This window comes from Eleutherodactylus coqui, chromosome 5 (genome assembly GCF_035609145.1).
Source record: "Eleutherodactylus coqui strain aEleCoq1 chromosome 5, aEleCoq1.hap1, whole genome shotgun sequence".
Taxonomy (NCBI): domain Eukaryota; kingdom Metazoa; phylum Chordata; class Amphibia; order Anura; family Eleutherodactylidae; genus Eleutherodactylus; species Eleutherodactylus coqui.
The window spans coordinates 216,343,819-216,358,996 of record NC_089841.1 but is presented as its reverse complement, the minus strand read 5'-3'; the positions used below and the strand labels follow the sequence as shown (position 1 = coordinate 216,358,996).

Below are 15,178 nucleotides of genomic sequence, written 5' to 3'. Positions count from 1 at the left end.
TCAGGGGGGGGGGTAGAGTGGCATCAAGGGGGAAGAGTGGCATCAGCGGGTAGAGTAGCATCAAGGGGGAAGAGTGGCATCAGGGGGGTAGAGTGGCATCAAGGGGGTAGAGCCCAGCAGGGGTGCAGAATACAGGAGGAGCTCATTTATCTACAACAGCCTCCTAAATGCACGTCTCCTCCAAGACTATATTGCGGTCCAGTTCCTGAGAGCTGCAGCCCCCCGAGGTCTACATTGTGGGGGCACGGAGGGCAGAGGCACGCGCCGCTCCTAATCCTCCCCTCTACAGCGCGGTGCCGTGTTTCTGGGGGAAGCATTTAGCGGTGACACCGGAAGACGCGGCGGCTGCGAGCAGTGGTGATGTATGCTCTGCCTGCTAGTGCTGACTGGGGCGGCTTCCTACAGGGGGCGGCATTACTGAGGGGAGCCCCGCTATACAGGGAGGGGGACAGCCGGCCATTACTACCAGGACTCTGCTGTGTCTGCTGGAGGGGTCCTCATTAGGGACCCCACTGTTACCTGAAGACCTCCTAAGGGCGCATTCACACCTGCCAGTCAGCGTGCGCCGCCACACCGCGCTGCCCGTGCGTTTCCTCCCGCCAGAGATGCTGAAAATACAACTAGTCGCTGCATGCGCCATTTTTTGGGCGATTTCTCGTAAGGATTTGCGCAGGAGTGCGTGGGCGCCCTTTTTTTTTTTAACCATCAAAAGCCCTTACAATCTTCTCCCGCGTGCGTCGCGTCTTTGTACGTTTTTTAATATTCGCGCTCGGATCTGTAATCGCAGTTTTACAAGTGTGATATCTGTTCCCAAGTTTCTCCGATCTCGCGCCCGCCTGTAAGAATGCAGACTAGTTGGGGTACGGGAAGAGGTCTGTAGCGGACTAGACCGTCAGCGGGGCGGGTTCACGTAGGATGCCATCACGCGGGTGTATTTACGCGCACAATACGCAGAGAATAGAACCCATGGATGTCACACGGTTCGTTTGCCCACCCAGCCCCCGTGCATTAGAGATGCATAGAACGCTGCTTAATTGCGCGGGAAGAACATCTGACACTCAGACTAATTAGCCCGCGGATGAATTATCACTGCTGAATTCATGGTCAGACCCCGCCGCGAATTCCGCAGCAATGACGGCTGCGGTAAACGGTTCTCCCTGCCCAGGAGTGGAAATCAAACTGCCATTTTCCGCTCGTGAGGGAGGAAGAAAAGGTCGCTGCACGTTGTAGTCTGCGCAGAAAATCGTACAGACGGCTTCCAACGCAGTCAATGGACGCCGTCCGTCCCGCGATACGTCCACTGTGAGCACAGCGGAAGTACCCCGAGGATCCACGTGACCGCGCAGTGCCGGTGCGTCATACGCTGCACTGTGCATGTGTGCTGGCTTCCTGGGAAAGTCACTTGGGGCGAATCCAGAGAGGCGAGTATGGGGGTCTCTGGGGGGCGCCGGCTCTGATTCTGCTGCAATATTTTGCAGGCAGAGTCCCACCTGGCCGTCGATACAACTTTGTAACACCCAAATATGCCTTGTGGGCGCAAAAATGCAGTAAAACCGTAAAAAAAAGTTGCTGCCACTCAGACGCGCTCGAACACACATACGCCCGTGTGACGGGGGTCTTAGAGCGCTTTCACACACGTGGGTTTTGTTCAGGTTTATTGATGTCGTTTTTGAAGAATAGACCTGGAGTGGATCGGAAGAGGATGTGTCGTGTCCGGCCGTTATTCCCGCCCTCCCCTCGGGTCCGGCCGTTATTCCCGCCCTCCCCTCGGGTCCGGCCGTTATTCCCGCCCTCCTCTCGTGAGCCTTTGCTCATTTTGAGTTAAAATAAAAAAAAAAAATATATAAACCTGAACGAAAACTGCGTTTGAGAAAAAGCGAGAAAATCGTGCAAGATTTGTGTTGCGAGACACACAAATATGAACGCCATTCTTTTGAATGGGGTCATATGCATTAGTGATATGGGAAACAAATCGCGGCACGTCCTATCTTTGGACACGCCCTCACTTCGTCCATGGTCATCAGTGGGCTCGGCGGCAGCGTGGCACCACAAGCTATAGGTGCGGGCAATGCAATGTCTCCCTATTGAAGACAATGGGAGAAGCTCCGCAATTCCTGCGCCGCAGCGAAGGACAGCTACGTCCCCGAAGTGATGCGATGCAGTTTTGATATTAAAACGCCTGGGAAAAAAAAACAAACAAAAAAAAAAAATCACATGTTGGCGAGCGTGATATCGTGCCCGGATTCATAGGGCAGCAGAAACCAGCCGTGCCGGCGGACATTGGGTGGGGGGGGGTGGGGGGGGTGGGGGGGGGGGAAAGTTTTCTTACCTCTCCGGCTCCCTCTCCTCTGCGCCAGCGATATCTGCTTTCTTCAGCACAGCGAATACGTCTGACGCATGTGCAGTGCATTATTTTATTTGATCTTTTTTTAATGTTCTGCCTGCCCGAGGAGCAGCCACAATGCCAGCTGAGCTGCAGCTATGTTGGCTTCCATTGACTTCAATGGAAGCTGCCCCGCGGAATCCGCTACCAAAAGCAGAGCATGCTGCGATTTTCTCCCACAATGTGCGATCCGTGCGCCAGGAGGAAGAGAAAAAAAACAAAAAAAAAACAAACTTTAAATGCTTTAAAATCATTTGCGGATGCATCTCTGTGGGCGACTTTGATTTATGGATCACCCGCGCAGGTTCTGCAAATCAAAGCCACAAGTGGGCATTGGGCCAAAGAACCCTGTGTGGCTTGAAACTAGTAGGAAAATCAGGGCCCTTTTACATGGCTGGATCATCTGAATGATAATTCAGTGCCAATGCCGGCGGCGACTGAACCATGAGTGATTGTTCGGCCAGTTTCTGCAGGCATAAAAAAATAAATAAAAACGATCATCCGCCGGTGTAGACCATCTCTGAACGACGGCCAGTTTACGGTGACTGGAGGTGGGTAGGCTGGAGATCACTCCTCCCCGCTACCTCACTCACTGAGCGATCATCGCTGATACCCCTGTTCTATATAAAAGAAGGACCCAAAGAAGAACCCCCCCCCCAAAAAAAAGAAAAAAAAAAACCCAACAACTTTAGGTTTTTCCCTGGACAGACTGACTTTTCCCCTATGGCCTGAAGCCACGATGAAGCCCACGTCTTGCCACAGTTTCTGATTGCGATTTGTGAAATCCTCACCGATCACTTGGCTAATAGTTTTCATGTTGCTGGTACTAATATCCATCACTAAACCTCCAAATATCCTGTAGAAGTCCTTGATCCAGCAGGACCGTTGTGGTCCATATTCACATACCGATAGTGGTGCCCGCTCTACAACCACGGCAGGCAGATGGCACATACATGGGGTTTTGCAGAAATTGCAGCTTTTTTTCAATGAAGCATCCATAGAGCAACTTCTATGGAAAGACCTTCTGCATGGGGTGTGAATGTAACCGCCACGATGTTCCAACAGTAACGGCTTTCTGATGAGACCCTGAAAGGTTTCCTCTTTGCAGATGGCAGTGTACTGGTAGCTGGCAGGCTGGTGTTGGCGGGCATGATCAGACAGAAAGGTTCCTAGATACAGAAGAGATCCTGTATACAGTTATAATCGGCTCCCGAGAGGCCCTCCAGTGACGGGTACAGCGGGTGACGGTCGAGGGAGACGTTGGCTTCTTTGTAATGTTACTTTGATGAAAAGCGGATGTCATTTGATATTTTGGATAACACGTCTGCTTGTCATGTTAACCACCTTGACCAGACCACAAGCCGGGGTGTGCCTTGCCACGGTCTGCCTTCTGGGCTTGGATGAGTAAATGCTTTTCCAGCACGCCTGACACATTACCTGTGTAGGGAAGGATTTCATTGAAGAACAGTGTATTCTGTGCCCATACAAGTGTCCCCCATAGCAGTGATCACCTCCATGCCTTCTCATTAGTGCCAGTCTGTTTGCTGCAAGCAAATGACCATGCTTTGTGGGCGCAAAGGGGTCTCTTCAGCACAAGGGAGGCATTAAGAACGGCATTTCAGTTGCCGATCTTAATATGATTTGCTCCAGAGGTGCACGCTGCTTCATATATTGGGTACATACCTGCACCTCCATAGAAATGTACACCAGGTCTAGTAACGTTTACTTTATGCCAGTTTCTGGCCTTAATTCTCATGAACGTGTTGCTCTGGGATGGCTACGCCTCCTCCGGACAAGCTTGACCACTTTTTGGAAAAGTGGCTAGCCCTGTGCAAAAAGTTGAAGTCTTAACTTTTTGTGCAAATTGGACTTTAGCAAAAATGTGCGGCTTTATGAAAGAATGCTGGTTTAAAAACTTTTATAAGTGTCCGCCAAACTTTCACACCACAGAGAAATTAGGTGCAAACGCCTTCTTTAACATTCTGTATATGACACCTTGAAGAATCAGGCACATCTTAGATGTAAGCAAGTCACAACAGAAGTGCGTGCATGATAAATCCCCCCCGGGGTCCGTCACTGCCACCAGCCATACTGCTTCCATTAGTGACCTGGTACCAGCGCCCACAGCATCTCCATCATTAATTGTTGATGCCCGCCGTATTAGACATTGTAACAGTCAGCCCCAAAAAGATCGTAATTAGAGAGGAGCGAGCGTACTCGGCCACGCCCCTTTTTCGCCCGAGCGCCGCGATTTTCAAGTACTTCCATGCTCGGGCGAAAAGATTCGGGGGGCGCCGTGGGTGAGTGGGGGTTGCAGCGGGGAGTGGGGGGGCTCCCGGCTCCCCGAGGGCTCCCCCGTTCCTCGCTGCTACCCTCCCCTCGCCCCCTGAATCTTTTCACCCGAGTACAGAAGTACTCGAAAATCGCGGTGCTCGATCGAGTAATTACTCGAAACGAGTTTATTCGCTCATCTCTAATCGTAATCCAATCACAATAGGGTCAATATTGTCAGTCGGTTTTAGGGTATCGGAGGGAAACGAGGAACTAGAGGAAACCCAGAGAAATGGGTTGATGTGTAGTCCGCCTCCCCAGTACTGCTTGGCAGTAAGTGCCTACTCTGGGCGGCTGAAGTCTCTGCACTACTACTTTGGATAGACTTGAAGAACGACTCAGGCTTCTGCCTGTTATTTCTACCAAACAGGATGTGTGTGATCAGATGCTTTAATTAAAAGTTTCCCAAAGGCAGCGGCAGCCTGACAATGCCGAGTGTGTAAGGGGAAATCAGCAGAAACAAAGATTGGTGTTGTTGAGGGTCACTTCAGTGCCAGTAATAGAAGAATCAAGGACAGCCTCCTCTTTATGACAAAGGAGGAATTCACAAGCGTTTCCCTAGTCAGCACGGACCCCGGATTTGTGGCCGTTTTTATAATGCGTCTGATTAAGGCAAGAGGCCTATTTCAGGATGACGGGAGACAAGGTGTTGTGTAAAGCTGCTGTAAGGAGCAGGAGGTTCTGCATCAGCGCTGGTGGCCCAGGATGTGTATAGCAGACAGGTCACTTGTGGCTTAATAGCTGGTCCAAGGACTACCTGGCAGCAGATGCTGGCAATTAAATATAGGGTGCGTTCACACCTGCATTGGGGATTCCACTTTCCTGCTCAGGTCAGGGAGCAGGAAAAGGGAATCCCCGCGGCCGAAAAACTGAACAGTGCCATGTGGACCCCATTGACTATAATTGGGTCTGCCCACTTTCCACCCACCTGTCCGGCTCTTGAATGCATTTTCAGACGGAACCTCCGGCCGAAGGTTCCGTCGCAGATGTGTAACGGTCCTTAGTAAGTTTAGTCTGTGCAGATGCTTTATTGATTATTAATGTATATTTTTTACTTTCTCCCCGTTTTTGTCAGTTCTTTTAAACAGTGTAACGCTCTATTGTTTTCATGGCGGAAGATGAAGACTGTCCAGATCTTGTTCCCATAATAGCTCCCCTACAGAACGACCAACCGCAGTGCAAGATTCCAGTTACCATCATAACGGGTTACTTAGGTAGGTGCTGTCCACCCTTGGCTATATTACTTGCTACTTAAGGGATATTCCCATCTCGGCAAGTCATCCCCTATGCAGAGGATAACTAGCTGATCAGTAGGGGTCTGACCACTACGATTGTTCTAGATCCTCTGGTGGTTTCCTGCGTGTTCATGGGGAAACTCTGGTCTTGCTCAGATTTTTTATTTTTTTTTTGCCCTTTGGGCAGCAAATGTTTTCCTGGAACACTTCCCATGGTCATCTAACTTTTACAGCCTGTTAAGGTATAGAGTCATGCACTTTGACACCGATGTTCTATACTTTTGTGCTTAACTTGCTTGGGTGGCCTGACCTGGGCAAGTTGGCGGTTGTTTGAATTCTTCTCCACTTGTAGATCTTATGGACAATTGAATGATTGACGTCCAGTTGTTCGAACTTCTTTTAAGCCCCTTTCCAGGTTCATAGAACCTTTTTTAGGAAGTCCTCCGAGGCTGCTTTGGACCTAGGTATGGTACCATGTTACAGCAACCAAACCAAACAAAATGTTGGGGTTTAAATATGAGAGTCACACAATATGCTCTCCAAGAGTGGGTTCACATGGGATGACTTTCATTTGATTAGTTACTAAAGGGACTACACAGAGCGATTGGCTGCCAAGCACATAAATACCTGGAAGCGGTCTTTGAATGATCACGCACTGTTGGTCTCTCGCTGGATCAAAACCAGCCAGAAATGATAGCGGCTAGTATTTTTTCACAGGTCGTCAGGTACTGTCCGGTTGAGGATCACTCACATATATTAGTTTTCAGGAACCTGTGTGTTAAGCGGGAGGGCAAAATATTAAAAAAAAAAAAAAAGGAGGCACAAGCAAGCCAGTGTTCGTGGGAGGCGCACGCTGAACAAGTTCACACCCCTCTGCAAAGTTGTTGGTTAATAGTTGAAAGTCGGTGATTGCTTGTTTACACAAGACAGTTAACCAGTGACTAGAACAAATTCTCGCTTGTCACCCAGTAGTTAGCGGTGTTTACATGGAACGGTTGCTTGAGTTTGCTTTATCAAGGGACTAGATGATAGCTGCCCTATGTAAACCCTTATCCAGACTCTCACAAATTATTCCAATTCCTCATGTATTCGATCCATCGGGGAAAGTAATTGGTCATGGATGCAAGCATTTTTCCGCGTTGACGTACGTGTATGCACAGCGTATCGCCTGTGTGGAGAAAAAGATTAGACAGGGAAACCTCAGAAAGTAGTAGACATCGCGCAGGTGAGGGAGTCTCTGCCCCTCGCCTAGTTCTGAGGGAGGTAGTCTGTACGGAATATAGCATGTTGCAAATTTTTCTTCTTCCACTCACAGAATATGCAGTTCGTACCCGCAAATGTGAAGGAAAATACATGCCTTTCAATGCCCGTGTTTCACCACAGATCTTCCGCACCTATGGCGATCGCAGAATCTTTAATTTAAAATCGTTCATTTGCGCCCCCCCCATTCCCTCTAAGGACGTATTTACACATGCCAGGCTTGTTCAAATCACAACAAGACAGACACTACCACAAAACCAGTGCATGTAAATACCACCGCAGGCTGCTCAGTCTATGCCTTAGAAACATACACATCAATTGTTTTTGCAGTGGAGCTCACACAATGAAGCATTACACGGTCTTCTGTTATACTTGCACTATACCCATGTTTGAGAGATAGCGGGGTAGTTATACGTTTCCCATGTAATAACTACTGCAACAGGTAGAACCTAAACACCATTTCCGGTTATCTTTTTTCTGACCCCCCCTGCACTTACTGATTTTACAGTGTAATGTGATGCAGTAGCGCATCCTTGTGGTGAAACATGATATAGCAGCTTTAGAGCTGACCCATGGAATACACAATGCAAATCAGTAAGAGTGCCTTTCGTAAACTCTTTCACGCACTGGTATATTTGACTCTACATAATGTTGCTTAGAGGATTCATTTGCCATTTTGTTCCTGTTCATATACAGTGCACTGTTTCATAAGTCTTCATTCATTTCTTTATTAAGGTGCTGGAAAGACAACACTTTTAAATTACATTTTGACAGAACAGCATAACAAAAGAATTGCAGTCATTGTTAACGAGTTCGGTGAAGGTAAGATTTTTTTTTTTATTGCTAAGTCATTTACTATTACACAAAACCTCATGAATGCATACTGGAGATGGGGGCAACATTTAGCCCGGTGGGACAAGCACATGGAGTTTGCCAATAAGTAGTAGCCCATTTCTAGAGAGATTTTCTAGGGAAATACTGTTGACCCATCTTCTGGATAGGTCATCAATGATTGATCAGCTGGGGTCTGCCCCTCGGGACTCCAGCTGATCCAACGTCCGCTGCAACCAGCACAACACAGGTATGAAGCTGCTTCTTCGACCCCTCTGCAGTGGCTGGAGCTTGTAACTGCAGTTGCAACACCTATAGACACTACTGTGAGCGGTTCTTGCAATTACACTGGTCAGAGCAGCAGCTTCGTACCCATGTGTTGTGGCGTTGATAAGCTGGCGCCCAATCAGCTGATCGCCTGGGGTTCTGAGCAGTAGACCTCAACCAAAAAAACCATGGATGACCTAACCTGAAGATAGGTCAGCAAAGAATTTCGGTGGAAAACGCCTTTAAACGGTTTACCTCCGCCTGATGTATGAAGGCAGTAGAAGTGACTGGGCCAAGTGACAGGAGGAGAAACCGTTCTACAAAACAGGTCCAGGATAGTTGACAATTATGTACGTCAGACATTCATCCCAGTGCCATACCTCTTCCATATAGTGTTCTAGATGTAATACATACATATCATGAAGGCTCCTGTTGAGATGCGTGGCATGATACATATCCCACATCTCATTAGCACTTATTCTACAATCTCACCTGTATCAGCCACATCTTGTACTAGAGATATGCATGCTGGGCACAGAGTTAATAATATCAGAGACTGTCCCATGCCCTCTTCTCTGTTTCCCACCTGTGATTTGTAGAGCATTGTCCCGTGAGCCAGGCTTTAGGCTTGTCTGTCTGCAGCATTATGGCTAGTAATTGAGATAGAACAAGGCTCCTCACCACTTGTTTTGGAGCCTCAGACCTTAAGGCCTTATTCACACAAGCGTGCCTTTAGCACAGTATAGGCGCGTGAAAAGACTGCAGCTACACTGCACTAAAAATGGCGTAAACGGGCAATTTCCAGCTATTAAGTCTAGAGCTTAATTAGCAGTGAAATTGCCCTTTCACACGAACAGGAGCTGAATGTTGCAGGTTTTCCAGCTCCCATAGGAGTCTATGGAAACTCCTGCGCAGCACACACCAAACATAGGTCAGGTCCTAGCTTTTCTCACACCACAGACCTTAGATGTGAGCATATTGCAGTCGTATGTTCTATCTTTGTTAGGTGCAAGCTGAAGGTTTCTATAGGAAACCATTGGTTCTATTAGACGCAGTCTTTTCCCACACCTATACTGCACTATAACCACGCTCGTGTGAACGAGGCCTAAGGATGGGAGCAGTATCTAGATGCAGGCAGCCATGCTGTACAGGCAGATGGGGCATGGAGCGGATGGTTTCCAAGCTTCATCACACTTTTCCACCTTATTCATGTCTCAGACATAGATAAAGTTGAAAGTGGCACTTAGCTCACGATCTAAACTGACATGTCAGCAGTCGACCACTGGTTTATCCTAGTGTTCGGAATAAAAATATGGCCCACTCTACCCACTGAATAAAAATAGAGGATACAAGTACAGGCAAAATCAGATATTATAGAAGTTTTCTGGCAAGATATACATTTTAGTTAAAATTAAGAGAAATCGAATACTAACCCATCCAGGCAGCTCCCCATCTAGCACTGCATACAGGGCTGTGTTGGTCATCAAAATTCAGGAAAACAGCCACATACAGAAAATAAAATCCTGCTTGTCCAGCTCTAAATAAACACTTATCACCCTGACTATACAAGTGGCTTACCACCAACCACTCAACAAGAACTCACTACAAACCACCTCATGTGGTAGCATCTTTTCCAAAGGGGAATGGGAGTTCTGTCTTCCAGTCACTGTATTCACCCATCTTATAGCTCCTCGAGGAGTTGATTCTCCACAGCTGAACAGGCTGTGGGTCACAGGAAAATCCCGTATTGGCCTCTGGAAGGGAACAGACTTGCAGAATCTTTGTATCTCATCCAGCTCCTCCTGGATGAGATATACTTCCTGGGTCCAATACACCAAGGACAGAATTCTGGGGGAAATCTGGTACTCTCCCTGTGACTATCTTGTACTTGTAATAAGACGCATGAGTTTCATGTGTTTTTTTTTTAATTTTACAAGGTTTTTCCCTGCCATTTTTATCCATATAGAGAAGCCTATGGGAAAATGCCCGAACATAATGCATATGTTGAGCATGCTGCATTTAGAAAAAAAACCACAACTGATCCAAAAAACAAACAAATAGTGATGAAAATGGACTGTTCGTAGCAGGTTATGTAGCAAAAAGTCAGAAAAAATGTCAAAAAGTGACAACAAGCCACCATGACTGTAGTTACATATTTTCCAGGAGTCTGGCAACTAATCCTGTGTGAGTTATTGATGGATGTTGTGGTCTGATGGGAAAGTTTTTACGTCAGTTGTTTTTTGGCATGTCATTAGTTATTGGTTTAGTGAGTGTTTCTCTAGGTGTGCCCAGTGTAACATCATGGCATCTGACAAGTAGATTATGATTACTGTAATACTATACATGGAGGGTAGAGTACTTAGGAATCTAATCATGTCTATACCTCCTTGACATCGCACCCAGTTTATTCACTTTTACAGCTGTACCACCCATGTGATTCATGGGAATGCGAAACCCACCTAGCAAACACATAGGAAAATATAAGTGGATGTGATTGTACCGTGTGGATCTCACAACATGTAACTTGTCTCATGCAAATCATTGAATTATTTGCTTTACAGGCAGTGCTGTGGAAAAGTCCTTGGCCATCAGCCAGGCTGGAGAACTGTATGAGGAGTGGTTGGAGTTAAGAAATGGATGCCTATGCTGCTCTGTAAAGTAAGTGATAATGTAGAGATAAGTAGAGATGAGCGAACGTGCTCGTTTAGAGCAATTACTCGAACGAGTATTGCTATTTTCAAGTAACTGCCTACTCGGGCTAAAAGATTCAGGGGGCGCCAGGGTGGAGCGGGGGGTGGCAGGGGGGAGCACTCTCTCTCCCCTCCGCTCACCCCCGGCGCCCCCCGAATAAAAAAGCGATCTAAACGAGCACGTTCGCTCATCTCTAATAATTAGAAAAAGTGAATGTATATCTAGGACTACCTGTGATGAATGCTGGGGGGCTTTTTTTATCTTGAGAATCTAGTTATACCAAGTTTTATCATTTGTATTCAACCACTATGTAGTTCAGGAAAGAAGTGTATCAAATATAGTTAAATAGGTCAAAATATTAAACTGGTTGCCTCCTAAAGACCACCCATGTCTTATTAAAAGGGGGGCAAAACAGCAGAGTGCCAACCTTATGCGATGCGCATGGATCTCGACTGCAAGTGGGGACAGGATGTAGGAGCACGCAGCTGTGAGTTCGTGCTATGCCGTGTGATGTTCTCATGCGCACAGCACAGCGATGGGGCGAGTGGGGGCACGCCAATGCTTTCCCCCTGGATCCAGATAGGTTGGGAGCTATGCATGTCAGACATGTTCATCTCTGATATATATTTTAAGTGTTCTAGTCTTGAACACATATATACGACATCAAATCTGCTGTCTGTATATACATTATATGGTGTAATGTAGTGCACCTCATTAGCACTTTTATATGATCTCATATGGATTGACTACACGGTGCCCCCAACACAGCAGATATGGATGCTGGGCACAGAGTCATATAGCATCAGAGACCGCTACAGGATTCCACTTCCCCCTTGCCCGTTGTCTATGTATGGCTCACCAATTCCCCACTAGTAATGGGCAGAGCATCCTTCTGTCAGCCTGATGCTCTCCATGCAGCAGTAACTGATATGGCAGAGCATGGACCTGATGGCTCCTGAGACCTGATGCAATTTCTCAACCTCATCCACATCTTGAGGGTGTGGATAAAGTGGAAATTGGCACTTGCCCCACAGTTGAGGCAGGACCTGCCAGCAATCAACAGGTTTTTGCCCACTGGTTTATTGCATAGATCGTGTATATAGTTAAGAGCTGTAAAAATTAAAGTATACCTAACTTTTTGGATAACTTTTCAGAATAAGCTTCCATGTGTACATGGGAAATAACACTATTTCTGGCCATTATGTCTTGTAGCCTATATTTTCCCCTCTGTAAGATGTATCTCTGATTCTCAGGCTTGCGGAAGAGCCTGCTGTTGTACTGTGTGTTATAGACTATGCACAGAGAACTACAGTTCCATCTCTATATCTATAACAAGCACAGAGATACATAACATCATGTAAGTCAGTGTACAGCATTACTGAGCAGTGTAAATGTGAATAAACTGCAGCAGATATCTCACTATCGTCCTCTTTCTCTCTGCTCTCATACAAGTCAATGAGCACAATAACTCACCGCCTCCTCCTTTCCTATTCTTACATCCTCATGTTTCCTGTCATTCATTTGAGAGTGGACAGCAAGCTAGGAGGGAGGGAGACCCCTAGTGGCCAACACTGTAGAGGTATTTTTCAGCAGAGAATACTTTATTTCCGATAAATAAAGTAAATGGCAGATTTGCCAGTTGTCATATCTGCTATCATATACTGTAGGTACAAGTTTAAGTATTGTCATAAGAAATAATGTCACTGAAGCATCGGTTTTATTCTGCACCTTCTCCGCCTGCAGAACAATTACATTCCTGATCCAGTTCCAGGTTTTACTACGGGTTAATAGTCTACCATCTTTTACACTTCTTTAAGGGACAGTGGACTAAAGGCAATAGAAAATCTAATGCAGAAGAAAGGGAAGTTTGACTACATCCTGCTGGAAACCACAGGTCTAGCCGATCCAGGTAACCAAGTTCATCTTTTACAATGTCTCTACTTGTGTGTAAATGCATACAGAAAAGTGTAAAGTGAAATCCTGTCCAATACAGGATTTGTCTACGTCCTGACTGATGAAGACTTTGAATTCGGTTCCCTCCTTACCTATTTTCCTTACCTTTCGTCATAAAGGCTGGCTTCACATGGGATGACTGTCATCTGAAAATCGCTCAAAAGTGTAATTGCAAACAGTTGTTCTCTATAGACAGGGCCACCAGCAGATTGATGAGGGGTAATTTGCTCACTAGGTGTTTTGTGTCAGCTCGCTAAGGCTGCATTCCCACGAACGTATATCGGCTCGGTTTTCACGCCGAGCCGATATACGTTGTCCTCATCTGCAGCGGGGGAGGATGGAAGAGCCAGGAGCAGGAACTGAGCTCCCGCCCCCTCTCTGCCTCCACTCCACCCCTCTCCACTATTTGCAATGAAAGGAGGCGGGACGGGGATGGGGCTAAGTTCCGAGAATTAGCCCCGCCCCTGTTCCGCCTCTCCCCATTGCAAATAGTGCAGAGGGGCAGAGAGGGAGCAGAGAGGGGGCGGGAGCTCAGTTCCTGCTCCTGGCTCTTCCATCCTCCTCCCCCTGCAGATGAAGACGACGTATATCGGCTCGGCGTGAAAACCGAGCCGATATACGTTCGTGTGAATGCAGTCTTAAGGTAACCTTAGATGGGAATTTTCCAGCTATTGATAATGATGGCATAAGGCTGACTCCACATGGGCGAGAAAATTGTGCCATTTTCACTTGCTGCGGTAGTCAGTAAAAAAGCAGACTATGGAACCGATGATTTACAATGGTTTACAATGGTTCCATTCCCATCTGCAATGTTTTCACTAATGCGATGTTAAGGGGATAAAAAAATCATGGCATGCTCTATTTTTTATTTTTTTTTTTTGATGATAATGATGCCATTTTAACATTACAAAGTCCCATTGACTTGTGCGATAGAAAATTGGACATATTTGTCATACGATTTTATCGCGGGCGGCAGCCATGTGAGATTATTCTGCAAAAAAAGCTTTGTGACCGTTACAAATAACAGTGAATAAAGATGCGATTTTGCCGCGATTTTCTTGCACCAAAGTTGCGATCGCCTGTATTCATGCCGGCCGATATACAGTGTCCCTCTCTGCAGGGGGAGGAGGCTGGAAGATCCGGGAGCAGTGCTCTGAGCTCCCGCCCCCTCTCTGCCTCCTCTCCTCCCCCCTGCACTATTTTCAATGAGGAGAGGAGGGATGGGGGCGGAGCTAATTCCTGGAACATAGCTCTGTCCCCGTCCCGCCTCCTCTCACTGCAAATAGTGCAAAGAGGCGGAGAGGGGGTGGAGAGGAGGCAGAAAGGAAATGGGAGTTCAGAGCACTGCTCCCGACTCTTCCAGCCCCCTCCCCCTGCAGAGAGAGACGCCATATATCGGCCGGCGTGAATACCTGGCCGATATACGGTCGTCTGAATAAGCCCTTATACTAGCATTTGGCATCATTTTGTCATGGATAGGGACCCGATTTTTTTGGACCCTCTCAATGCCTAAAGTGAAGGGGCTGCAATGCTTGTGAAATTGCAGCGCTCTGTTTTGGATTTTTTTTCCTTTATATGACGCTACTCACACACCTATGCACGTTCTGTCATAGATTTAGTCCTTGTTAGATGTCATCTTTGGCCTTTTAGGATCTTGTAGGGTTTTAGACATCTCTGTTTAAAATGTACCTGAATTATGGCATTTATATACTGAATTATGAAAGACACATTAAACTAGACCTGTTAATATAAAGTACTGTTTAGGGTTAAATGGTCACTTTTATATATATATATATATATATATATATATATATATATATATATATAAATAATATATATAATCTCCATCCTACTGCTGTATCTTCGGATTGTCCCTTAACCCCTTGAGTGGCAGGTTTCCTACCACCCTGTCGTGCCCACCAGGGCAGGTTTTTTAAAATGGTCTAATCATTGAATTTCAACTAGTTTTGCAGTTGCGTCTCAAGAGCCATAACTTTTTCATTTTTCCATTGACATGGCCATATGAGGGCTTGTTTTTTGCGGGACAAGTTGTGATTTTTTAAACAGGGGGGAGGAAAAAAAGAAATGGGGAAAAAAGAAAAAAGGAGCCATGTCATTAAGGGGTTAAATAATGTATTAACTTCCTTCTCCGGGTCATTACGACGCACGGATACCACATGTGTGATTGTATTTTTGATTTTTTACAAAGTAAAGGGAGACAAGTTTT

General features: G+C 46.5%; 1 protein-coding gene across 2 annotated transcripts in view; it reads left to right on the top strand.

The window, feature by feature from the left end:
* Positions 1–240: 240 nt before the first annotated feature.
* Positions 241–15,178, top strand: part of LOC136628370 (zinc-regulated GTPase metalloprotein activator 1-like) — a 46,384-nt gene continuing 31,446 nt past the window's right edge. Inside the window, exons 1-5 of one of the 2 annotated variants that reach the window (XM_066604203.1) lie at positions 241–362; positions 5,790–5,928; positions 7,945–8,031; positions 10,869–10,965; positions 12,816–12,907. In XM_066604203.1, the coding sequence (XP_066460300.1) occupies positions 5,823–5,928; positions 7,945–8,031; positions 10,869–10,965; positions 12,816–12,907 (382 nt within the window). In that variant the 5' untranslated portion in view covers positions 241–362; positions 5,790–5,822. The remainder of the gene's footprint in view (positions 363–5,789; positions 5,929–7,944; positions 8,032–10,868; positions 10,966–12,815; positions 12,908–15,178) is intronic. The other variant, XM_066604204.1, reaches the window with a different exon arrangement.